Source organism: Syngnathoides biaculeatus, chromosome 9 (genome assembly GCF_019802595.1).
Source record: "Syngnathoides biaculeatus isolate LvHL_M chromosome 9, ASM1980259v1, whole genome shotgun sequence".
NCBI classification, from domain to species: domain Eukaryota; kingdom Metazoa; phylum Chordata; class Actinopteri; order Syngnathiformes; family Syngnathidae; genus Syngnathoides; species Syngnathoides biaculeatus.
The window spans coordinates 12,692,466-12,718,424 of NC_084648.1; the positions used below are offsets into that span (position 1 = coordinate 12,692,466).

At 43.9% G+C, this 25,959-nt stretch overlaps 1 protein-coding gene across 3 annotated transcripts in view; it reads left to right on the forward strand.

Annotated features, from left to right (window-relative positions):
- The first annotated feature begins 561 nt into the window (after positions 1-561).
- dclk2a (doublecortin-like kinase 2a) overlaps positions 562-25,959 on the forward strand; it is a 30,947-nt gene continuing 5,549 nt past the window's right edge. For 2 of the 3 annotated variants that reach the window (XM_061829631.1, XM_061829632.1), the window contains exons 1-10: positions 562-1,262; positions 7,794-8,131; positions 19,703-19,832; positions 20,838-20,936; positions 21,013-21,063; positions 21,151-21,233; positions 22,773-22,854; positions 23,141-23,249; positions 24,756-24,813; positions 24,886-25,005. In XM_061829631.1, coding sequence (XP_061685615.1) covers positions 851-1,262; positions 7,794-8,131; positions 19,703-19,832; positions 20,838-20,936; positions 21,013-21,063; positions 21,151-21,233; positions 22,773-22,854; positions 23,141-23,249; positions 24,756-24,813; positions 24,886-25,005 — 1,482 coding nt within the window. In that variant the 5' untranslated portion in view covers positions 562-850. The remainder of the gene's footprint in view (positions 1,263-7,793; positions 8,132-19,702; positions 19,833-20,837; positions 20,937-21,012; positions 21,064-21,150; positions 21,234-22,772; positions 22,855-23,140; positions 23,250-24,755; positions 24,814-24,885; positions 25,006-25,959) is intronic. The other variant, XM_061829633.1, reaches the window with a different exon arrangement.

Below are 25,959 nucleotides of genomic sequence, written 5' to 3' on the forward strand. Positions count from 1 at the left end.
TTGTCTCAATGTGGCCTCCGATTGGGTGGTGACCAGTTCAGGCTGTACCCCGCCTCCTGCCTGTTGACTGCTGGGATAGGCTCCAGCACTCCCCACGACCCACGTGAGGATAAGCGCTAAAAGAAAATTGATGGCTGGATGAAAAACTCAAGTCGGGCCTGAGATGCATGTCAGACCGTACACAGCAGATTTTGGCTGCAACAAATGTCTTGATCACTCAAAATATGTTAATTTATACTTCATAAAAACTGTATTTTTTCAAATGAAGAACAGCGAATATAAAATAACGACATGAGAGAGAGAGTAAAGTCCTTTGTCATCATTGCCATAAATCAAAGTTCTCGACGCAGCCATTGCCATTGTGAATGCACAAATCACATCTGGTTCCCGACCCACCAGTTGAGAGCCACGGCGTTACATTACAGTAAAGTACAGTAGCGTACTTGTGGTTCCAAAGGAATGCGGTCCTACGGGCGTTAGGATCATGAGACGCGCGCGAGGGTGGGCTTCCCTCGGGCTTCCCTCCCTTCCTGGTTGGCGGATGTACCTCCATCCATTCCCTCATTTGACAATTTGACGCAAGCGGCCGCGGAGCAGCCCGAGCGGGCGGGCGGACGGATGGAGCTCTTGTCGGCCGCGCCAAACTTCCCTCCGACCAACTTTATCGTCTTCAGGACGACGAGGATGTCGAAACAAGTGACGTCGGAGGCGTAGGGGCTCGTTTTGTAGCTGGTTGTCACAATTACTTCATCTGTGTCCCGACCTAAAACAAACCGGAATTAAAAAAAAAAAAAAAAAAAAAAAGTTGTGTGTTGGTTTAAAACTGTGGCGGCACTGGTGAGAAGACGACATGTCGCTGAGCAGGAGCATCGAATTCGAGCACTTCGAGGAGCGCGAGGGCAAGCCGCACTGGACGCCGAGGGCTCCGGGCTCCCACGCCGGGGGCGGAGGCTCCTCCCGGGGCGCGGGACTGACGGCCAGCCCGGCGCACAGCGCGCACTGCAGCTTCTACAGGACTCGGACCCTGCAGTCGCTCACGTCCGAGAAGAAGGCCCGGAAAGTGCGCTTCTACCGAAACGGAGACAAGTACTTCAAGGGGCTGGTGTACGCGGTGTCCGCCGACCGCTTCCGCTCCATGGACGCGCTGCTCATGGAGCTGACGCGCTCGCTGTCGGACAACGTCAACCTGCCTCAGGGGGTCCGGACCCTGTACGCCCTGGACGGGGGCAGGAAGGTCAGCAGCCTGGACGACCTGGTTGAGGGTAAGCTGCTGAGGGCGTCACAAAGCAACATGTTCACGTCACGACTCATGAACGACACGGGGGGTCATACATTTGGACACCTTTGATTTTTTTTTTTTTCATTTTTTATTTTTAAAGGTTTATCAAAGTACAAGTCTTTTATACATTTGGCCCGTAATGGCAGTTCCCAACCAAACTGACCCACTTCCTGTTCAATTCCAGACTTTGATCCCCCGAGACTTTTCCGTCAACTCAATTTCGTGTTGATTGGTGGAATTTGTATCAAAAACTGTTCATCCCACCTACCCCCCTTTTCAGGCTCTCACAGTCATCTGACCATTGACCCCCGAAAATGGCTGCTTCAACCCCGAATGGACAAATTCCTCTTCACTTCGGGGCGCGGGTCTTTTAAGACTTTTGTACGATTGACGTGTTCACCCAATATTGTGTTGATCAGTAAAACTGGTACAGCAGCCTGGTATTTTCTTTTTATGTACTTCTCATCATTGGCTGCTGGTCAATAGAGGGCATTAAGGCAATACACTCTTTCCAAATATGAAATCTGTTTGGAATGGCACCAAGAATTTAGAAAATTTATGATACGTTCCAGAAAAATTGACAAATCCCCTGTAGAAAATCAGTTCAAAAACTGCTTCAAATTATCAATCAGTATTACTTGATTCATTTCTCAACATTTTATTTGCGTTTCATTTTGAATAGCTGACACGTTTCAGTCAAAAATATCCACCAATACGCCGGTTCAGCCACAATTCTTCATGCCAAAATGAACTCAACATTTCAAAATAGTGTCATTTACCCTAAGCCACTTATATAGTGCAAGCGGAATTATGTTTCGCGAGAAGTGTGAGAAGTAGCATGAGTTCATGTACTTCAGTTATCTGTTGTTCTTTCCAGAAATGATTTGTAATTGAGGATTTTAGATCAAAGTGATCAAAGATTTTATGTTTTTTCGAAAAAACGTTGTGACCAAAAATAGTCAGGTTAAGATGAGGGATTTCATGCATTTCTGTTGTTTGTTTTAGTTATGACACGGGGTGCCATAATCTTGATCCACTGCTATTGTTAAAAGTTTGACATGTGCAGAAGTAGCCGCTCTTCAAGGTCGCGCTCTACATTCCTTCCAACTGTCGGTCTCGTAGATGTCCCATGCGCAGACATCTTTGTTCACAATTGTGCTATGCTCTGTTTATATTATGATTGTATTTTTCTAGCTTCCCATGCCTTTTTTTTCATGGACTTTTCCCCTGAAATAGCAAATACACGAATCTAAAAGTTTGGCTTTCCATTCAGTTGGTCCGTCGACCTAATTTCAAGTCAATCGGTGAATCTGGTGTCAGCAGTCTCCCCCCCCCCCCCCCCCCATAACATCCCGAGGCCCCTTTTTCATGAAATTGACCTCCAAAAATGGTCACATTCCTGTTCATTTTCAGGTGTCTATTCTTGAGACGTTTTTGTGGATATTCTTATCGTAGGCACTCCTACCAAATTGGATGTCAATCAGTGAAAATGGTGAGATGGGCAACAAAAAAATTACCAAACTTTTCTGCCATCTCATGGCGGCAGAGCGTCACATCCTCATTTAATGCAAATTTTGAGGGTTCGCCGTGAAAAAGATGATCCGAGGGCCCTGTTATCCCTCTTCCAACGGTAATTGGTCGTAATTCTGTTTGGAAGGTAATTTGTTTGACTATAAAATCTTATTTCCCCAGCGCATTTAAACACCCGTCAGCTCAGTGACAATAACAATAACAAAGTTTGAGCCGACTTTACAAGTTGAACTGTTTTATGGTTGGGATTAAAGTAAGCAAACCTCTGGGCTGCAATGAAAAAAGAGAGATTTAGAGATATCCAAAGGAGTTCAGATCCAGTGTAGGCTGACTACCGACCTCTTGTCGTCTATCACGCTGCGTGAATCGATATTTTTGCACTGCTCAGCAGTTTCCTGCCATTGATGGAGTCCTGTCAACCCGCTATTTTGTGTGGAAACCCAACGGACAAATTCACTCACGACTGGATGGGGTTACTGAGCCGGACAGTACTGCTCTGGTGGATGGAAATAAAAAACAAAACAGAGGGGTAGAAGGTGCACTGTCAGAAAGAGAGGTACAGTAGAGGTCCCTCAAGGTTTAACGCTAACGCACAGCACTAAAGCAATTACTGGACTCCAGGGGAAGTCATTGTTCTGTATCGATTGCTAAAAGTGTGCATGGAATTTTCCTAAGACAAAAAGAGTAATATGGGTATCAAACCAGAATTGCAGATGGTAGTACCCCAATCACAATCCAATGTACCCCTAACGGGACAATGAAATGTGTGGTTTTGGCGTGCTAAACATTTTTTTCAGTAGCTAGTGAAAAAATGCAAAGGGATAACAAGCTGCTTTACTTGGCTCCGGCCTCCGCTTTGAGTACAAATCCAGATTAGAAACTGTTCACTCATCTCCCAGGGCCAGCTGCGAGAACCAATACATTACCAATGTCCCCCGTCCGCCATCCCTGAGCGAGCGTATCGTGATTATTAGGCATGCATGAATCTGCACACTAATTGAGAAAGTCTAATTTGCCAGCTTGGTGATGAAATACTGCCTCCATTAATGACAATGTTTATGGCTGTTCACTGTATTGGGGGGCGTCAATTGTTAAATTTGCATGTGATGCCTTTGATTCATTTGCATTCTGGATGCATCGGGTTGAATATCTCCCGCTCTTGAGGAAGTCTCCAGAAATCACCAATAATGCCATCATAAGGTTGTTAGATTTGTGGCTAATTTCCTTCTCTTTTTGAGATCTTGTAATTTCCGGCCTACAAGCCTCAACTTTTTTCACATGCTTTCAAACTTGCAGTTTATGCGGTGATGCGGCTGATTTGTGCATTTTTTCGGACGGCCGCAAGGGGGCTCTTGAGCTAAAAAGATAAGAATGAGACCGGTAGAAAATATGTGCTGAGGAAGTGACTTTTACTGCCCCTAGCATTAGCGCTGTGCTTGCGTGTTGCTGCTGTGTTACTGTACTGTACTGTGATATTTACCAGTAAGTTTTATTTTAACCGGCCCTGTTAGCGTTAGCTCAGTGTTAGCATTAGCGGGGTGCTATCGCTAGCACTGTGCTAGCGTTAAACTCTTTCTGTGTACAATCTTATTTTGTAAGTATCTCGTGTTTGAATGCGGGTTTCAATGTGGGCATTTGCGACTTTTACACACCTGCGGCGTATGTATGTACCAAATGGTATTTCCTTTACAAATGTTCTCGATGAGGCTTATAACCAGGTGCGCTCTGTAGGCCCGGAATTACGGTATATATATTTGCTCAGAGTTAAAGTATCTTTATTGACAGCACTGAGCTCTGTGGACAGTTATCATGCTAATGAATGAACCGCCCCTTGAAACTGAGCGATTGCAACCAGCGTGTGACAACTCAATTGTGATCTTTTGTGGATTTTATAAAGGTACCTGGGTACTCTTTATGAAGACACTTGGTCAAGACACTTGGGCACTGTTTTAAATTGTGATTTAAAAAAAAACCTGTATTATATCACCTTTAAATACCAGACTAAAGCAAGTCGAATTGACCCCTCTGTGGATATTGCGCAATCCGCGTCACTGACCAATCAGAGGCCAGAGATCTCCATAAACCAAAGCCCGTTTTTGCTCCCGCCATTTTCTCTGACAACATTGAATGGTCCAGTATAGGTTTAGTTAGCGTTTTATCGCGTATTTGGGTTATTTAACAAAAAAATATGGTTAAGAGGTGTAGTCACGGACTTTGTAATAGTGACGACAGGTATCCTGAAAGGCTAGTTGGTGGAGTTCGAGTCGTACCCTTTCCAAAACCGAAGACCCAGTACGAAAAATGCCTTCGATGGATCAAACTTTGTGGAAAACCGCATCATCAACTAAATCCATCTAATATCAACCGGAACACATATGTTTGCACGAAGGTATGCCCTATATTTGATTTTCAATACATGTCTCGTATAAATGAATTCGAAGTTCTTCGCTAGCATAACACTGCTGCGTGTGAACGATTGACACACTTATTCTTTGTTGAGCGATATTTAGCGATGATCGGACTGCACAAACGTATTGATTTCTTGCTGGCTCACGGCCGAAGCTTAACCAGACTGTGTTTGCACGAAGATATGCCCTAAATTTGATTTTTAATACACGTCTCGTATAAATGAATGAGACGTTCTGCACTAGCATAACATTGCTACGTGTGAATTGATTGAATGAAATCAGAAGCATGGCGTCTCTCTCAGTTAAGAATGTATTGTATTGTATTTGCCATTTTTACTGTTTGTCTTACGTGAGCGCGTGTGGCGTGACGTCACTTCAGGAGGCGTGGTTAAGTGCCCTGTACGGAGGGGTCAATTGGGGGTGCTATAACATAAGCACTAATTAGTCGCTAAATCAAACTACAGTCCGTCTTCCAATCCTTTCAAGTGTGAGAACATCAATGCAAGCAAAGAACCTTCGGTAGAACCCACCCAAAAACCAAGATGATCAAATCCTAGACTACAGCCTGGAACTGGTTCGCCGTCTAATCGCTTTGTTTTGGAAGTACCGCTCGTGAAAAACAGCTTCGTGGTCCCCATCTGCCGGGTTGGTTCTGACCCCATCTGTCGGGCACATGAGGACAGCAGTCCGTCTCCGGCGGGTGGCAGGCATAGACGGCAGGAGGTGGGCGTCAACCTGCGTTTGCTGCACCTGAGATCTCTTCACTCTCAGGGGAATCGACTTGTCACTAGTCCTTAGCGCACAATATTCTAGGATGATCCTACCCCCCAACGGTTAAATGACAGCCGTAGAATAGTCCCCCGTGTCCTTCTGTGGCCTAGCTATATAATTAGCAAGCTGAATAAAGCCAAGTATCAAGGGAGACGTTGTCACAATGGCCTTCTTGCACCAAAACGCTCTGTTCGTTCCTCCCGACATACACCAGCAAATGCCAGAGTCTGGATTTCATAGTTTTTCCCGCATGCGGGTTTTAAAGGATTATACTGTGTGCGGCTTTTAAACTGCTTTGCACATGCACATCACCTGACCAGTGCTGGATTGATCAGATGTGCTTTGTGGATCAGATCAAGCCCCCATCCATATCAAATTTGCGTGTCCACTCCCTGACTGAAATGCTGGAAGATAAATCTTGCGCTGGATGAATTCCAGTGCAGTAGCGCAGCAGCGCAAAGACAAGGCCAATCTTGCAAAAGTCTTAGCCTTTTATAGTTACACTTATATGGTCATTTTTTTTCGGGTGGGGTGGGATTGAATACAATACACTCCAAGGACAGGATATTTAATGCCCAGATAAAGTATTTTTTTCCCATGAATATAGGCTGACTTACTTTTGAATTTGATCCCCACAACATGTTCCAAAAAAGATGGTAGCGCTGTGTTCATCACCTTGCCCGTCCTATGAAACCAGACTGTTGTAACATGTGCAGAATGTGGCTTGGCTGAAATGAGCAGGGACGTCCCTGAAAAAGACATTCCTTGGATGGCAGCATATGTTACACCAAAACCTTTATGTACCTTTCACCCTTAATGGTGCCGTCACAGATGTGCCTCTTAGCCAGGCCATCTGTCACTGACATACCGCCGTAACATCACAGAGGCTGGCTTTTGAACTTTGCACTGATAACAGTCCGGATGGTCCTTTTGTTTCCTCCTTGGCCCAGAGGACACAACGTCAACGATTTCCAGAAACAGTTTGAAATGTGGACTCGTCTGGCCACAGCACACTTTTTCACTTTGCATCAGTCGGTCTCGGATGAACTTGGGCCTACAGAAACCAAATATCAAGATACCAGTGCTATCATTTATTGGGATTGTTTCTGGCAAATGCACCACCCTATAAAACGATACAGGCCTAGCTCAGTGGCCTAGGCCCATTAGATTTGAGAGTGGAAATAGCTGCGGTTGATAAAATGAAAAGAATTTCTTGAAGAAGGCCTCATTCCTCTGTCAGTCCTACCGAAAGCTCTGACACGGAACACTTTAAGCGAGATTTTCCACTTGCAATAGGTCATCGCGAGACTCCTCCAGAGGTCCGAAGTATTTGTCAATGTAAACAAACCCCGAGGTTTCATGTCATTGAGAGCTGTGAAGTCATTTGGCTGTTGTGCTTTTCTGTTAGAGAGAAAATGTCCATCTTACTATTTTACTATGTTTTGGTTTCCCATCCGGACCAAACACTCAACTTTTTTTTTTTGCTGGATTTTAGGGTATGGCTTGGCTTGCTGAAAAGAAAAACTGATACTGGTGACACTTTTAGCCATGGATAATCTGTGCTGACATTCGTAACATTACTTTCTAAAATAGGGGTCCCCAGACTTTTTTACCCAAAAATCTACTTTTCAAGCAGCCAGTCTCTCGCGAGCTACTGACGACGGGGGCTAACTGGTCGATTACGATCGACGTATTGAGCACCCCCGTTCTAAAATAAATGGCTCAGATTATTTGATTCAGAATAAATCCACATTTGGTGAAAATGTCCATGACCATTAAATCCTCATCTTTCTGTTCCCCCCTAGGGGAAAGCTACGTATGCGCCTCCAACGAACCTTTACGACGTGTGGACTATGCTAAGAACGTCAACCCCAACTGGGCTGTGGGCAGCAAGACTGGCACATCACGCTCCCTTTCATCGCTGGTCTCTCCCAGGGGCGAGCATCAGCGCCAGCCCAAAGACTTCATCAAGCCCAAATTGGTCACGGTGGTCCGTAGCGGCGTCAAACCGCGCAAGGCCGTGCGCGTCCTGCTCAATAGGAAGACGGCGCACTCCTTTGAGCAGGTCCTGACCGACATCACGGACGCCATCAAGCTGGACTCTGGTGCCGTGAAGAGGCTGTACACACTGCAAGGCAAGCAGGTAAGCCTCTTCAATCATCGATTCCGTAAATGTTTTGATAAAATTACTTTCTTGTCAACAACTCATTCCTCCAAATCCATCGATTGGACTAAATCATACAATACGTTTTCACGTTGCAGCCCACCTCCCATTTTACTACAGCATTGTGTGCACCCCTTTTTAATATAGCTAACTTGATTTCGCATCTGCATCGTGGCTTGGATGATTAACGTGTAAAGCAGGCTACTCATGTAATAAGTTTTCCTTAACTGAATTTAATAATGTCAGACACTACATATGACAAGGACAAAATTCAGCAAGTGTATGTCTATAGTGTGTGATGTACTCCTGATGATCAAAACAGCATACCATGCATTTTCGAGACGATGACGGTACACTTCCCCCAAACCAGATTCCCGTTGTACAGTTTTAACATTTGTGATTGTCGGCGAAAACATTTTCTGGGTAGATTGAGGAGGAAAAAATACTCAAAACCGTCCATCTTCTTCTCGTTAGGGTCACAACATCCATCAACCTTTTCTTTGGTCTTCCTCTCGCTCTTTTGCCTGGCAGCTCTATCCTCAGCACCCTTTTACCAATATGAGTATACTCTCTCGCCTCTGGACATGGACACCATCGAAGTCTGCTCTCTCGAACATCGTCTCCAAAACATCCAACTTTGGCTCTCCCTCTAATGAGCTCATTTCTAATCCTATCCGACCTGCTCACTCCGAGCGAGAACCTCAGCATCTTCATTTCTGCTACCTCCAGTTCTGCTTCCTGTTTTCTCTTCAAAGCCACCGTCTCTAATCTGTACATCATGGCAGGCCTCACCACTGTTTTATAGACTTTTCCCTTCATCCTGGCGGAGACTCTTCTGTCACATAACACACCAGACACCTTTCGCCAGCCGTTCCAACCTGCTCTGACCCGTTTCTTCACTTCCTTACCACACTCCCCATTGCTCTGGATTGTTGACCCCAAGTATTTGAAGTCGGCCACCCCCGCTATCTCTTCTCCCTGTCACCTCACTCTTTTCGCCTCCACCCCTCTCATTCCATACTGCAGAAAAATCACTCAGGGTTATCTTTTGGAGACATCCAAAAATGTGTGACTTTTGACAGAGAAGGGGCAAAGAAAGTGCTAAAATTCCACCTGATTGTATATACAGTATCTGTGTACACTGCTTGAGGGTTTAAAAATCATGTAGCAATTCTTTGGTCCATCACTTTTCTGTCATCATCGTTACCATTTTAATGTTGGTTTACCGTCACCTCTACCCTAGTTTAACATGTAAAAGCCAAAAAAAATAATATAATTTATTTTATTTTTTTTTTCCTGTTCAAATTTTTGAGAATGTAACACAAAGATGGCCCAGCGGTCGTGTTCAGTTAAATTTTCTCTTTTAAGTTGAAATCCAAGTCTATTATTTTCAAACAGTTGTCTTCAGTTTTAGCCGAAATAAGGTCAGATTTAGATGATACGTCACCCCAGATGTCCGAGTAAGCTAAGACCAATCTGAATGTTCTGAACTCCTTTATGCATCCCAGTATGATACAGAATCATGCTGCCCGGAGGAGTTGCGTTGATAGCCTGGAAGTAGGTCAACTGCCCGTAGCAGACGTCAGCATTGTTCTTCTGACTGCAAACTTGATGAACGTACCAGGGCCTTTGTTGGTCACAGCCAAGTAGTGCACTCCACTTTGAGCAGTTTAGCAGCAAATGGACATACTTTTGTCTCTCTTTAAAAACAAAAACAGATTCACCGGATTCAGCTGTGTCAGCAGTCTTGGTAATTATAACACATTTAACCTGACACACACACAATTGCACAACAGCATCATGTCGACAAGCCACTAATGAAAACGCATTTCAGCCCTCTGTCATGTTTGAGAGTTCAGTTCAGTTCACGCCCACCTGGTTCCACCTCGAGCCCCTTGTTAATTCACCACCTTGGTTGTAATTCATGCTTCTGTGACTCATAATGGGAGTCTCATGAAGTGAGTTCTTGAACACATGGGACCACCCCACCCACCCGTTCCCAGTAAGAAAAGATTTACTTTGGTGTCCCAGTCGTCATTGTTACATCACAGTCGTTATGTAAACCATAAAGTTAGTCATCAGTGACCATCTCAGTCTGAGTTTGGAGATGAAATTAATCTTCTGGAGTATCATTGCCGTTATTCATATCATGTCCCTCCAAAAAGGGAGGAATGCGCATAGACCGAGCAATTTAAGTGAAAATGTGCACTGATGGTGTTAAACTCCTGTGCTAAATCTTATGAAAATGACATAGAGGACTTTTATTTTGCCATTGGAGTGGCAAAGGAAGTTCTCTTCCAATCCTTATTGACATGAAGATGAAATTGTTTTTTTTAAATTGACAATTAACAGTAATTGAGACTGAGCGAAATGTAACCGGGATTTGTGGTCCTCCATTCCACCCGTACTTATACATAACTGTATGGATTTGGTTTTATTATTTACAATAAATGAATTAAGTATTTTTTCAATAAATAAGATACCGTCAAAGAGGAAAAAAATGAACATACATTATTAACTGATTCTAAAGAAACAAAAACTGCTTTCTCAATTAAAAAAAAAACAACTTGACAGGACCTTTCGATAATGTAAAACTTCGGTTAACTGGGTTAAAGAAGAGATAAGCGGAATTTCATGTTTCGTAAATAGTACATGGGGGCACAGTGGATATGCTGGTAAAGCGTTGGCCTCACAGTTCTGAGGTCCCGGGTTCAATTTCCGGACCCACCTGTGTGGAGTTTGCATGTTCTCCCCGTGCCTGTGTCAACTCCGCTTTCCTCCCACATCCCAAAAACGTGCAACATTAATTGGAGACTCTAAATTACCCGAGGTGTGATTGTGAGTGCGTTTTTTTGTCTCCATGTGCCCTGCGATTGGCTGGCAACCAGTTCAGGGTGTACCCCGCCTCCTGCCCGTAGACAGCTGGGATAGGCTCCAACACTCCCTGTGACTCTTGTGAGGATAAGCGGCAAAGAAAATGCATGTATGGATGGATGGATAAATAGTACATAGTTTGTTGAATTTCTGAATCTCAACCCATTGAGGCCAAAGGGTTTTCCTAGAAAGCGCTTTTCTTGCTCACTCAAGTCAACCGTAAAGACAACCCCCCCCCGACACCTCGTTGTCATTGGCCTCCCGGCTCGCGGGCGCCATCGCCCCCCCCCCCCATCCCTTGCTCACACACACACACATGCATGCACACAAACAGTAAAAGGGCGTCTCACACACACACACGTGCTCACATGCTCCCCCGATTATTCACCGGGGCTCCATGCCAAAACTGGATAATTAGACTTTTTCCTGATTGGAAGGGAGCACCGAAGCCCAGCTGTCAGGTGTCCTATGTGTGTGCCCGCACAATGCTGCTCTGTCTCGACTTCTGCTCTTCACAGACTGAATGTTAACTGTGGTTCATGTCACTAATTAGCTGCCACTTTTAAGAAAGAAACCTAATTTGTATCTGGTCATGTCTAAGGGCCCATCAGTGTACCCATAAATATTCAGTACCAATGTCAGATTTGGCTTTTGTTCCACATCCACCACTGTGCCACATGAACGTGTCAAATGTAAATCCTTTAAAGTCGTTTATGGATGTAGTGAGGGAAGACATGAGGGCAGTTGGGGTTAGAGAGGATGATGCAGGAGATAGGCTAAGATGGCAAAAGATGACACGCTGTGGCGACCCCTAACGGGACAAGCCGAAAGGAAAAGAAGAAGAAGAAGAAGTGAGTTGCACTTACAGAGCATGTGGGTGTTTCAATACCCTCACTTTTCTCAATAAATGTTTCAACACCCACACTTTTCACTGTACCTTTGGGGATGGGGGCGTTCCGACACAAACTCTTTCGGGTAAAAGGTTTCAACAACCGCACGTTTAGCCACACCCAATCCCAAAATCAATCGCAGGGATTAACATTTTTTTTAATAGAAAATCCATCCATTTTCTTAGCTGCTTATCCTCACGAGGATCCCAGCTGTAAGCGGGCAGGAGGCGGGGTACACCCTGAATTGTTTGCCAGCCAATCGCAGGGCACATAGAGACAAACAGCCGCACTCGCAATCACACCTAGGGGCAATTTAGCGTGTCCAACTAATGTTTTTGGGATGTGGGAGGAAACCGGAGTGCCCGGAGAAAACCCACGCAGCCACAATATCAGTTTCCTGCCCCTTCCTTAATGTATCGTTGGATACAGTCGGAGTACATTTCTGTCCTTAAGTTCCCAGTAGCGCAAACTCAGAAGTTAAACAATTCAGCAATGGGAGAAGAAATGAGCCAGAGCGGAGCTAATTGGAACATCTGCTCTAAAATGGCGCCTCGCCCTCTTTTTTTAGACATGCGCCATCAGTTGTTGATGCTATCACCTCCGACAAGCACAACTTGTACACAGATACTGTTTGTTGGAAAAAAGCTCAGGGGTCGGTCCATTATCTGATAAATTAATCGCCTTTTTGGGTGGCCTCAGAATGCCCTAAAACTGTCCCAATTTTTGTAAAAGCAGCTATCCGGGTGTGAATGGTTTAAAAAATAAATAAATAAAAAATATGTGGTGGACCCGTTTCATAATGGGAGGCACGAGAAAGTCCTGAGGAACCGTGCTTGAAATGGAACAAGTTAACCATTTTGGTTTAACTGTTTTGGGAGAGAATTCCATGCAAAGGAGACTTGAAATGTGAGAAAAAATTACACAGTGACAACTTCCACAGTCCTTCCATCTTGATTAATAACAACATCTTGTCTACAACATCTTTTTGTTCAACACACGTTGTTCCTGTTTACATGATGTATAATATCCCGGATGTCTAAACAACTGATGGACATGAAGAAAACAAAAATTTTTAGCAAATTCAGCTTGGAACCATGCCATCATCCCATGGTTATGCTAGTTAGCACGACATACGCAGGAAGTCCGCTAACCTGTTTTCCTCTGTTGGTGAAGTGAGGACTTGACCAGTGTCGATTTGAAGCCTCGTTTAGGTTACGAAAGCTTGATGACCTTAACAACAGTAACTAATGCGACTAGTTCTTCCTCTCAGCAGCATTGTAGATCACAGAAATGTCAGATTCTGGTTAGCATGTCATTAATTAACCATTGCGTGTTCTCCCGTGGAGTGCTCTTAACAACCGCTTCCTTCATGGCCCCAAAACTGGGAACCGGCCCTTATCTCGCCCTTGCCCACCATCAAAGGGTTCACTTGTGATTTGGTCTTCACACATGACGTTCAGGGTCAGTGCGAAACGCTGGCAGCCTCAGACAGATTAGCGTGGTTAGCGACGCACAAGGCCGCCATCTGATAGTTTTCAGGGCCAAGTGTGGATTAGACCGCCCAGCATTTAGGTCAACAGCCGAGATATTTGCGTGGCCACCCATTGTCGATCGCACAATTACAACTGTTAATTTGGGGGGAAGGGTCTTTTTTTTTTTTAATCCCACATTAAAAGTTTGATCAAATAAAGTTTTGACTTTACACACTCCATAAAGACACAAATGTCCAGGAGACTACAGAGTGCCGGTTTTGTTTTAGGGGTAAGATTGGCAAGGGGGGGGGGGGGGGGGGGGGGGGGTTCCAACAACGGGGACGGCGTCTATTGTGTGGTATTGTGTGATGTCACACCCACTAAAACACTCTTTTCAGGCCCAGTTGGCATCATGTTGTTGAATCGGAACCCCCAACATTCACTCTATTATTACTGTTTTTTTTGACTACTGTCCCTCGGCAGGCTTGAAACACAAAGTCAGTTTTTCTATTCGTAGCTTGCCAAAATTGAAGGACAAGAAATGTCACTTGGTTACAAATCCTCTGGAAACTTTCAAGATAACTTTCTACTTGGAACTTCGGTTTTCAGTGGAGACTTATCTGACTTAATCCAGCTCTTAATGCTGTTACCAAACATAACTCTGTAAAATAAAATCAGTACTATACAAAAACACAATATACTAGCATATAAGGAACACGAAAGAAGGAGAAAAGGATCTCTACAGGTTGTCCAGAGGGATAGAGATAGGAAGGATGTGCAGCAGATAAGGGTGATTAAGGCTAGAGATGAAAATGTGTTGACTGGTGCCAGTAGTGTTCTGAATAGATGGCAAGAATACTTTGAGAAGTTGATGAATGAAGAAAATGAGAGTGAAGGAAGAGTAGAAGAGGCAAGTGGGAATATATTGGTAGAAGGGTGCTGAGGATGGAGCTGCCAGGCAAAAGAGCGAGAGAGAGGAAGACCAAAGAAAAGGTTGATGGATGTGGTGAGGGAGGACAAGAAGACTGTGGGTGTGAGAAAGGAGGATGCAGGAGATGGAAAAAGATGACTCGCTGTGGCGACCCCTAACGGGGCACGCTGAAAGGAAAAGAAGAAGAAGAAGCAACTGTGCCAAGGACAGGTCAGAATCGATATTTATCTAATAACCTGACAAGAACAGTAAACAGTTTAAAAAAAAAAATCATCTGAACCAGAGATGTTCACTATTACATCACTATTAGATATTACCCATGAATTAATTATATTATATTATACATTATTAGTCATTTTTAAATATACTAGTACACAAAAGAAGGGGATAAAGGATCTCTACAGGTTGGCCAGATGGAGTAATAGAGATGGGAAGGATGTGCAGCAGGTAAGGGTGATTAAGGACAGAGATGGAAATGTGCCAGTAGAGTGCTGAATAGATGGAAAGAATATTTTGATTACTAAGAATACTATTAGAAGAAGAATACTTTAGACATTAAATCACTACAGACTTGTCTTTTTGTTCTTATTTTGCGTCATTTGACTGCTTGTCCCATTTTTAAATAAAGATGAAAGTCTGCTGTTTACTGTGACTGTCCTGTTGATTTATTTTTTTTTTTTTAACTTCACACACAGGACAGTATACACTTTTCTTTTTTATTATTATTTCAAGCAAAACAGAAATCCAACTAACCTGATGACGTGAAAATGAGGCCATACTGTGTAGTGGCCTTAAAGACTACAAAGTGGGAAAAGATCCCACCCCGATTTAGTCTTCATCGCACATCATGTGTGCCGCTTTCTCTCTGACCTGCCTCCGCGGTCACGCGTTACTCACCAATCTCTGGGGTCGATCAGGCGCAACATGGCGTCATTCTCAGCAGCGTTCCGGCCCACCTTCCCGGTGGAGTGATGGTTAATCCTCACTGACAAAGATGGCCTCCTTTTGGGTCATTTCCAACCTCCAACTGTCTTGTCCATCCAGAGCGCGCAGTGACGCTCGTCTCTCATCAGTCACTAACGCTAAGAACTGGAGATGTCGGGTCTTGCTCCCTTTCAGCGATTAATTTGCTCACCCTGTCCAGTCGATCAGTCATGCCCTCAATTTTTTTGCGTTGTTTGGGTGCGTGCCCCGTTTAATCACCGAGGACTAGATAATGATTTGACACGATTGTCGCCTCAATGATGACTTGCACCGGCTACGTTTCCACACCAGTCGTTAAGCATCGTAGCCCCATAACCAACAAAGCACTTATTTAATTGGAACACCAACAAACGCAAGATGGCTGAAGTAGCTAAGGCCAAGGTCAGTTTTCTGATGGACTGTGAACAGTATCTGACCATAGATGGCAAGTCAGGATCAGTGATTGTATCAGAAAGTCCTCATTCATCGTGGTCTTACGGGCGAGATCCTCCAGAGAATTTTAGAAAATTCTCCTCTAGTGGTTAAGTTCAAAGACCATAACCGAAGGTGCGACTTAAATTCAGTCGGCGTTCTGTCAGGTGTCACTTTCTACGTGCAGTCCTCAAACTATTAAAGGGCCACTGTCATGAAATGGATTAATTTTAGTATGTTATTAATGAAAAAACCGCAGTCGACATGGACCCATGCGTTTTTTTTCACCACAAAACCTGATTTTGATGGCTATAGCTTTTTGTAACACCCGCCATGAAAATCCTCTCGAGGGATTTGTTTTGGAGAAGAAGCAGGAAGTGAAGTACATGGCAGGACCGCCCTCAAGTGGACTTGCTTGTTTCTATTAGTTTTACCTGCTGGAATATAGCTCGTTCTTCCTTCGTGTTAGCCAAAATGCCGGCTCGTTGCTTTGCTGAAAAATTGCTTGAACACTCGGGAGGATGGATTTACCCTTCATAAGTTTGCAAGAGACCCGTTTCGTCGTGAAAAATCGATTGCACGGGTGCTAAGGACGAGAGCCTCCTGGGTTCCAAATGACAGGTCGGTGTGTATACAGCTACTAAAAAAAAATAGTTTGGGACGGACCACGTAATCGGTCTCTCATAATGTAACAAAAGATCTGCGCACGTATGACAGGGACGACGCATTGGACGACTTCCGTGTCGGGCTCGCCCACGAAGGCTGCTATGACGGCTCGCCGGCGAAGGCTGCCGCTGCTAAAACAACACCGTAAAGCGACCCGGCTCGGCGCCGTGATAAGTCACCTCCGCAGCCGATATGGTGAACACATGGATGTCGAATGAGACTTCCGCAACTTTGGGCATGGATGACGCGCTCTCCGCTCATATTTATTTTTTCGTGTAGACATTGAAGTGAATAATCTTATATGCGTTTTTCATTTCACTATCTATTTTAGAATGTTTATAGGGATGACACTTGACCTTTAACTAGTACCACTACGAATTAACGTTTTGCGATTTGAGGAATTTTTGGGACATGGTAAGCAACTGAATCAGCAATAACATGTCGAATCTTTTGCAAATGATTGAACTAATCATCTTCAAACTCACCGTTTTTCTTTTTATACAGTAAAAACTCAGTTAGCCGTTAGAACAGTGAAACCATACAAAAGTTGAATCACCAAATCATATTGTGACCATTACCGAACACATTTAGGGATAACTCTTTTTGAAATCCGAAGACAAGGATAATTTGTCCAAGCATTGTTGAAGTAACTTTAGAAAAAGGGTTTTGTAACAGGGCGGCACGATGGATCAGCTGGTAAAGCGTTGGCCTCACAGTTCTGAGGTCACGGGATCAATCCCGGATCCGCCTGTGTAAAGTTTGCATGTTCTCCCCGTGCCTGCGTGGGTTTTCTTCAGGCACTCCGGTTTCCTCCCACATCCTAAAAACATGCAACATTATTTTGGCAATCTAAATTTCCCCCGTTTGTCTCCATTCTGCCCTGCGATTGGCTGGCGACCAGTGCAGGTTGTACCCCGCCTCCTGCTTGTTGACAGCTGGGATAGGCTCCAGCACTCCCCGTGACCCTTGTGAGGATAAGCAGCAAAGATGATGGATGGTTTGGTAACAGTAAAATGCGGTATCTCAACATTATTGTTTATTATTGTGACAATCTGGAATTTGGGTACAGATAAGCCGACGAACATGATTTGCTTTCACGGGCCACATAAGATGACGTGGCGGGCCGCATCTGAACCCCAGGGTCTCGAGTTTGACACCTGCCTATTCAGATGACAACTTCCCGGTTCTTACAAGTGTAAAGACACATTATAAAGGAGCGTGAACTCACTCAGTGTTCTTCAACATGCTATCTTCAGTGTACAGTATTCCCGATATCCAAAGTGTCTGTCGGGCCTTTGTTGCCATGGCAATTATAACATTTGTCGCCTCGGTGTGACGCTCAGCTGGCGAATTCCAGCACGAGAAAATGACAACACCCAGCCCAAGAATGTCAAACATGTCATTGTTGGCTGTGTGCGCAGAGACACGGGTCAAACAAATTCACTGAAGTAAATACACCGCATACTCGAGACTTTGTAGACTTTGTCGAACCACCATAATTGTGGTTCGGTTCTGTTTAGTAGCGTTGGTCAACGCAGACGCAGCCCACATTTGCTATTTCAGTCTTCTCTCTCACCCGCTGCTCCTTCCTAAGTGGAATCTCCTTTTTCGGGACACCACAAACCCACACTGCGCACACCGACATCCTATTATTAAGATGACATGGTTACCAACATGTGGGGGCGGAACAGTGAATGCATCGTTTACAGTTTTTCCCTCAGCACTGTTACTTGTACAACAGTAGCCGAGGGCCGATGTAGATCCTTGGTCGTCTTTTCTGCAATCACATTCAAAAATCTGTACTGTGCTCTGACAAATAAAAACAAATTGTTAGTCACTGTGCGGCATCGTGGCGACCCAATAACAAATTTTAGATTCAAACAGATTTAAAAATGACATAAACCCTCCAAAACCACATGAAATTTGTGGATTTTGGACACAGAAAAAGCTGACGGACTCATGCTGCAAATTTAAGAGGAAGTTGTCCATTTTGGTCTGAGGCTGCCACTGAGAGGGGAAAATTCCATTTTATTAAAAAAAAAAAAAAAAAAAGGTGCCCCCACATCACCAGTTTCACCAATCACAACAGAACACACCAAAAGGTCTCACGGACTGCTACCTGAAAGTGAACCAGAAATTGGCCATTTGGGTTTTAAGTAACGCTGTGGAATAAAAATTCAACCACAAATTGATAGAGACCTTTTTTTTTTAAATAAATTAATTAATCAAGCATATTGACTCCGCCTGGAACCAGTATGTGCCATCTGGACCCATTTGGCCACTGTCCACATTGACCGCACGGACGCTTGGTACAGACGGACACGCTGTTGGGCCCGTGAAAAACATTGCCAAAAATGACAGGCAAGTCATTTCTGTAATAGACTTTCAAGACACTATTGTATGTATATTGTACATAAAACATGATTCATGAGTGGTATTAATCGGTAGCGTGCTAATGCTAATCACAGATGCTAAACGTTCGGCAAAGGGTTATTTTAAATTCTGTACAGAGTCGAGCCCCTGCACTCAGGACCAACATGTGCTGTTGAAGGATAGAAGTTGAAAATAACGCAATTTAAACGGGGCCGGTAATTTTTCAAGCACTTTACAAAATATCCATTGGATAATCGATTCTTCTAAATATTCAATAGTGACAGCTCTAGTTTACAGCTAGCGTTATTGATGCATTCCAGGGCTCGTACTTTCACCAAACTGGGACTTTGTCTTCGTTGGGACTTTCCCCGACGAGTCTTGAGTGGAAGCAACAGTCCCACACAGATGGGCAACGCTGAATTGATCATTTTTGGCAATCTTAAGCTCCGCCCCCTTAGCCATGTCCCACAAGCTTCCAAAATGATGATTGAACAGAACATGTTTGAAGTTGATTCTCTTTCGCATATTCCAGATAATATTGGGGTATGTTTTTTGCCAAATGCGTCGGGACTTGTCCAAGAAAGTTCTACAGAGAGGTCTCAACTATTTCACGCAGGGATATGTACACGGAATTAACATTTTGGATGGAGCAGGACGCAATGTTACATTAACTTTTCCAAGCGCACGCTACTGTCAACCAGCGTTGCTTGTGGGACAATATGGGAGAGGGGCGTGTCAAGCCAGGGGTTAAGACAATGCGGCTATCTGATTGGCTATTATTTTACGAGTGATTGACAGGTCGCAAAGGTCCATTGGTTTGAGCGTGACAGGTTCGACGAATTCGCCGTGACAAAAGAGATTGCAGGGCCTCTTGGTCGCTGCTCACAGTTTTAATTGTTGTCCATGACAATAAAGGTCATCCTTCTTCCCGTGTTTTTTTTTGGGCCAGGTCACATGCCTGCAGGACTTTTTCGGCGATGACGACGTGTTCATTGCGTGCGGCCCGGAGAAGTACCGCTACGCCCATGACGACTTTGCGTTGGATCACAGCGGTAAGGCTTCCACAGCCTTTATGACCGGTAGGGCCCTCGACGACTAATTACAGACACGTCCGTCCTTCCGTCCGTCTTTGTGTTGTTGTAGTGTTAGTGTTGTGTTATTGCAGGTGCACTATTGCTTGCAAAATTCTTCTTCTATGTAGTGCACCACAGAGCATGTAGTGGGTGTGTCCGTGTGACTTTGTGTTTCCTTTCTTTGTTTATGCTGTGGAATTTTGCTCCCATAAGCCGCAAATTTTGATTGACACGCTTTGGGAATGATTTCAGTTCATTCAACAATTCTCTGACGAGGGTACAGGAACAGGAAGTGTGGCCTCGAGAGACGGAATCGCGTTATTTTAGTCCAACGTGTTGACATCCTGTCGCACCTTTTTTCCTCGTTGTTTTATCGGCAAACGGGACACACACACACACACACACAAAAAAAAGAGTATTCAAAAAAATGTTTTTGAGAACATCAAGGATAATTTAAAATTGTAGAAATACAAAAGAAGAAATGTTTGAACAAAAACAAAAAAACACATTTGTGAATAAATAGTAAATCATGGGAATTCAGGACAATTTAGTCTAGTAAATGGGCGACTGGATGGGGCAACTAGTTAGAGATTGGCCTCACAGTTCTGAGGTCCTGGGTTCAAATGTAATTTTTTTTTTTTTATACATATCGTGTGTGTAACATGCTTTTTTTATTTTTTAAAAATCAAAGGTGTTTATTATAAATGGGTGGAAGGAAAGTGAAAAATGTATTGATATTGAATAGACATATACGGGTACCTGGGGGTCGTGACAAAAGTGTACTTTGTATGTGATATGTAATGTCCGTTATAAATTCATATGCACGCAAGATCATTTTCACTGCTCGCCGAGAATCATGTCAACCTCGCCATTGCCGCCATGTTGATATCACGTCAATATTATGTGGGAATTGCTATGATCTGCTCGTATAATGTTGAGTCTGAGTTCTCTCTGGATGTACGCCGCACACAAACCTATGATTTGTGCTGTATGGTGTCTCGAATCGTCAAGAGTGCAAAGTGCTGAAGTCGTCATACGGCCGTTCTGTCACTCCGAACCGGACCAGCAAGAGTCCTGGACCTTCACGGCGCAGCAAGTCCCCCGGCGCAGGTAAACGACACCGTAACACTTGAGCGTGCCTTTATGTACTGCGTTCCACTCTCGTTTTCGACATTTGTTGTTTCAGCGAGGCGGACGTCCCGCTACTCCACCGCTCAGTCTCCTGCCAAGACTCCAGGTGAGCTCAGGAAATGCAAAACCCCAGCGATTGCGTTTCTAGTTTTTAACCTGCGATAAAACTCAAGTTACTAATTTTTTCACCCAGTCAACGGTCACATCTCCGCGCCGAGGTCCGGCAAGTCGTGCGCATCCTCCCCCGCCGGCCTCCAAAAACTCCCTGGTCTCAAGGTAGGAGGTGCATTTTATCTACTTTTTCATTAAAAAAACCCAAAAAACATATCAGTGGAATATTTTAATACAGTATACTGTTTGAAAATGTAATTTATTGAAAAAAATTGTATGACATTTTCTTGTAATTAATTTCAAATAATAAAATATAATTTGATTTAATATAATATACACAAATGAATACAAGTCCACGCTCATTAGGAAGCTAGAAAAGCCACTTGTGAGTGATTAAAGTTTGTTTTTCTCACTATAAAAAATATTTGCATTTTTATTTGTCTTTTTGACTTCTTACTCAGTCTGTTGCTCCTATTTTAATATTTTTTGATCATTTTTGGTGAATATTAGTGTTGTGACATGATCTAATTCCCCTCAGCGGATAAATAAAGTCTGTCGATCTAATATGAGAAATGTACATTTTTTTATTTTGTGACTTTCAAAGAAAGCGATTGTGTGCATCAACATTTAAAAACTGAATTTCAAAATTATTCATTATATTTTAATCCTAATTACTCAGCAAAAAAGTATTTTTTATTTATTTATTTATATATATATATTTTCTATTTATGCTCAGTTCTTTCCCTGGTCCCCTCTCCCACAAAAAAATCACATTATAGTATAGCTGTAAAGTATAAAAACAACCGTCTAGTCTTATTAAGATTTAAAAATTGGAATAATTTGAAAAATAAATATTCCAACAAAAATTGGATCAATCATCTTTGACACGACGTGCGTATTCCCGAAATCTGCTGCTTTTAACTCATCAAGGTAACGCCAAACGTAGACAACTCCAATTTTCGACCCGAGGCTTATCGGGTGCCTTGCTCTGCGGCACTCGGCCAGGGCCACTCAAAAGCCTCCTTCAAGAGTTGAACTTCAGTCGGGACATTTGAAATGGCGGCAGTCAAGTTTGAGTCTGAGAAAGATCGATTTTTTTTTTTTATTGCATTGCAGAGGAAATTCGTTACATTAATGGTGGAATAAAGTGATTTATCTGATTTATCATTTCCACAGGGGTGTGTAGAATTTATAAAACGTGTTTTCTCAAGTACTATTTTGTACTTCGAAAATGCAATGACCTGGCATCTGTGGACAAGAAAATATTGACTCAAGTCAAGGTTGCATGTGTCGAGTATCTGCTAAATCTTGGCAAATCAGCACAATCTTCAAAGGCAAAAAGGCAAAATGCTCTTGACCCACTTAAAAAAAATGAAAAACAAAATTAATACGCATGTCATGTCATATTTTCTGGCCCTCTCAAACGCAAATCGGGTTCATCGCCGGATTACAGCCGGTCGCAGACTACAAGAGTCTCGATCGAGACTGCGTAGGAGAGGCTGATGCGGCCACTTGGCAAAGACGTCGGCCTTCGTACGCCAAGTGGAGAATTACCGGCGGATTTTAGGATTTAGCCACACGGCAGAGGCCGACCGCACCGTAAAACGTCCAAATGAATTTATGACTGACAGGCTGCTGTTGCCGCGGTAATTGTGCCATTGATTTATGTTGACGACGGAGGTGACAGTTTTGTTCCTACCGTAGAAGGTTCCGTCACATCACGGCTCGAATCCAAACGTCGGCAGCTCGCTCTACAACCCCCAGGGGGAGACAACCGGCCCAGAGGGTACGCCCCCTTGTCCTCCTCTTTTCCTTTCCTTGCTCTACTCTTCTCCCTCCCAGTGACCGCTTCCTTATCCCCCCCTTTAGTCTTGTCTCATCTCTCCTCTTTCCTTTTTCCCATCTCTCATTTCATTTTTCATTTCTCTTACCTTACACAGTCTCCTTTCCTCTCTCTCTCTCTCTCTCTCTCTCCTCCTCCTCATTCTCAACAATATTGACTGACCATCTCGCCTAAACTGTGAACGAAGAGTGTGTCGACACTGTTCTTAGAGTTTTTTTTTCCTCAACAGGAACCGGTAACCATGACGACCAGACCTCCTCCGCCATCCTGGAGAAGTACACGATCGGGGAGGTTATCGGAGACGGCAACTTTGCCGTGGTGAAGAAGTGTGTTGAGAGGTGCGCTCAACCAAAATAAATCCATCCATTCATCCACGTTCTTTGCCACTTATCCTCACGAGTGTCGCAGGGAGTGCTGGAGCCTATCCCAGCTGTCAACGGGCAGGAGGCGGGGTAGACCCTGAACTGGTCGCCAGCCAATTGCATGGCACAGAGAGACAAACAGCCGCAATCACAATCACGATCACACCTAGGGGCAATTTAGAGTGTCCAATAATGTTGCATGTTTTTGGGATGTGGGAGGAAACCGGAGTGCACGCCCGGAGAAAACCTCACGCAGACACGGGGAGAAGGTGCAAACTCCACAGGTGGGGCCGGGATCGAACCCGGGTCCTCAGAACTGTGAGGCCAATGCCTTCCATCGTGCCGCCACTGCAACGTATGTTCCCCAAAATGATTTGCGGTCAGGCGTTGACATGGGCGGTCGTCCCAGCGGCCAAAAGGTGGCGCAGTGTCTCCTGCTATCTCTTTAAACGATAACATTGGGATGAAAGAGGGGGAGTTTAATTCTTTGTCATTGTCTTACGCTCGTTTGAGGCAGAAATTTGAGCAAAATTAGTGCGGACGTCGTCGAACGATGAGCTTTAGAAAACGGGGAGTGGGGGTGGTGGTGCGCGTGGCGAGCAGAGGCCGAAGACACGGTGGTGTCGAGACGAACACGGGCCAGTGAATTGTGCTGCGTGAGCGAAGTGAGGGTCAATTAACCAGGAAGTCAATTTCACAGGGCGGCTGTTCACGATACGGCAAAGCGACGTCGTGCTAACGTAGCAACAGGAGGGCTACATGTGTTTCTGTCTGGGCTCCTCACCACGTTATGACTGAAGTACCGGAATTCACGGCCTACAGAGCGCACCTGGTTACAAGTCTCACCGAGTACATTTGTAAAGGAAATACCATTTGTTACGTACGTACGCCGCAGCTGTGTAAAAGCCGCAAGTGCCCACATTGAAACACGAGATATTTACAAAGAAAGATGGCACACAGAAAGAGTTTAGCACTAGCGCTAAACTAGTGCTAACTTAAAATAAAACTCACCAGTAAATATCACTGAGAGACGCCGGTAACATAGCAGCAACACGCTAGCACAGTGCTAACGCTAGCGCAGCGCTAAAATTAACTTCCTCGGCACATATATTCCACCGGTCTCATTCTAAACTTTTCCGCTCGAGTGCCCCCTTGCGGCCGTGAGGAAAAAAAAAAATGCACAAATTATCCGCATCACCGCATAAAGTGCGGGGTTGAAAGCGTGTGAATAAAGTTCATAAAGTAAAGCTTGAAATTACGGTAGTAAGTGTAGCATACAACCAGTTGTTGTTGTAGTAGTACCGCAGTGAGTTTCCCCTCAAGGAACAACAAAATTATGTGAGCTATTTTATTGAGCGTTTGCACTAAGTTGTCTAATTCTGCTGTGGCTCCGTGAAGCCCCTCTTTGCTCCCCGCGGGCCACTCGGCACGCTTTTCTTTTTACGGTTATGGCCGCCATGTAATTGCGGCGCGTCTGCTCAGGTCCACGGGAAGAGAATTTGCCCTGAAGATCATCGACAAGGCCAAGTGTCGCGGCAAGGTAGCTCCCGAGTCTCTGATTTGGGATTCTCCGGCGGTCCTTCTCGGTCCTGACTTGAATCTTTTTTGGCAGGAGCACCTGATTGAGAACGAGGTGTCGGTGCTGAGGCGGGTCAAGCACCCCAACATCATCATGCTGGTTGAGGAGGTGGACACGCCCAAGGAGCTGTGCCTCGTCATGGAGCTGGTCAAGGTACACCTTCGATGCGCACTCATTTTCAAATGTGCTTTTTTGTGGGGGGGGGGGGGGGGGGGGGCGTGCAATCGATTGTCCGTTAGCCACTGAAAGGCTCCCTTGCTCTGGCTCCATCTGGGGGCTTCTTGGTGTACATGTTAGCTTCAATTTATTGAATGTTTTTTGTTTTTGGATCCGACTTTCAAAACTCCTATTTTGCTGGTGATCTTTAAATGCACCTCGTGCACCGTGAAATTTGAAAATGTTTGTACTTCTTTCCTGATACACGCATTAATAATAATGTCATCTACTTTTGTGTTACCGTTTACCTAACCGCAGTAAACGGAGGGATTGTAAATATACTAGCAATGAAACATTTCAATGATCATTTCACATCATATATCATAGTAATAGTAATGGTATCGTCCAAAATATTAGTTGGGGATAATGTGAATACCAGTACGGAAACATTGCAAAAAATATTAAAATATGCTATTTTAAAAAATATGCAAAAATACCAAATTAGAGTACAATCGGAAAGAATATCAATATTTGTAAAGAAATACAAAATATTGAGGAAAAATTTCAAATGAAAAATAGACAAAATATTAGGTAAAAATACACAAATTTATATTATCAAAGAAACATTCGGGAAAAAAATTATAGCTGTTATAAAAATAAATAGGTAATACAGAAGAATTCATTTTAAAAATACGCAAATATAAAGTGGAAATACAAAAATATTGGAAAAATACACAGAATATTAGCTGAAAATTATGCCAATAATAAATCGAAAATACAAAAGTATTATGCCACAAAATTTGGATGATGACAAAATAACACAAAATTGGCAAAAATACATCACTTAATTCATTCAATTCATTTAATGAAAAATATTCAAATGATTACAAATATTAGAAAAAATACAAATACAGTTTATGATGGACAGCTGCACACCCAATTAAGCCGAAC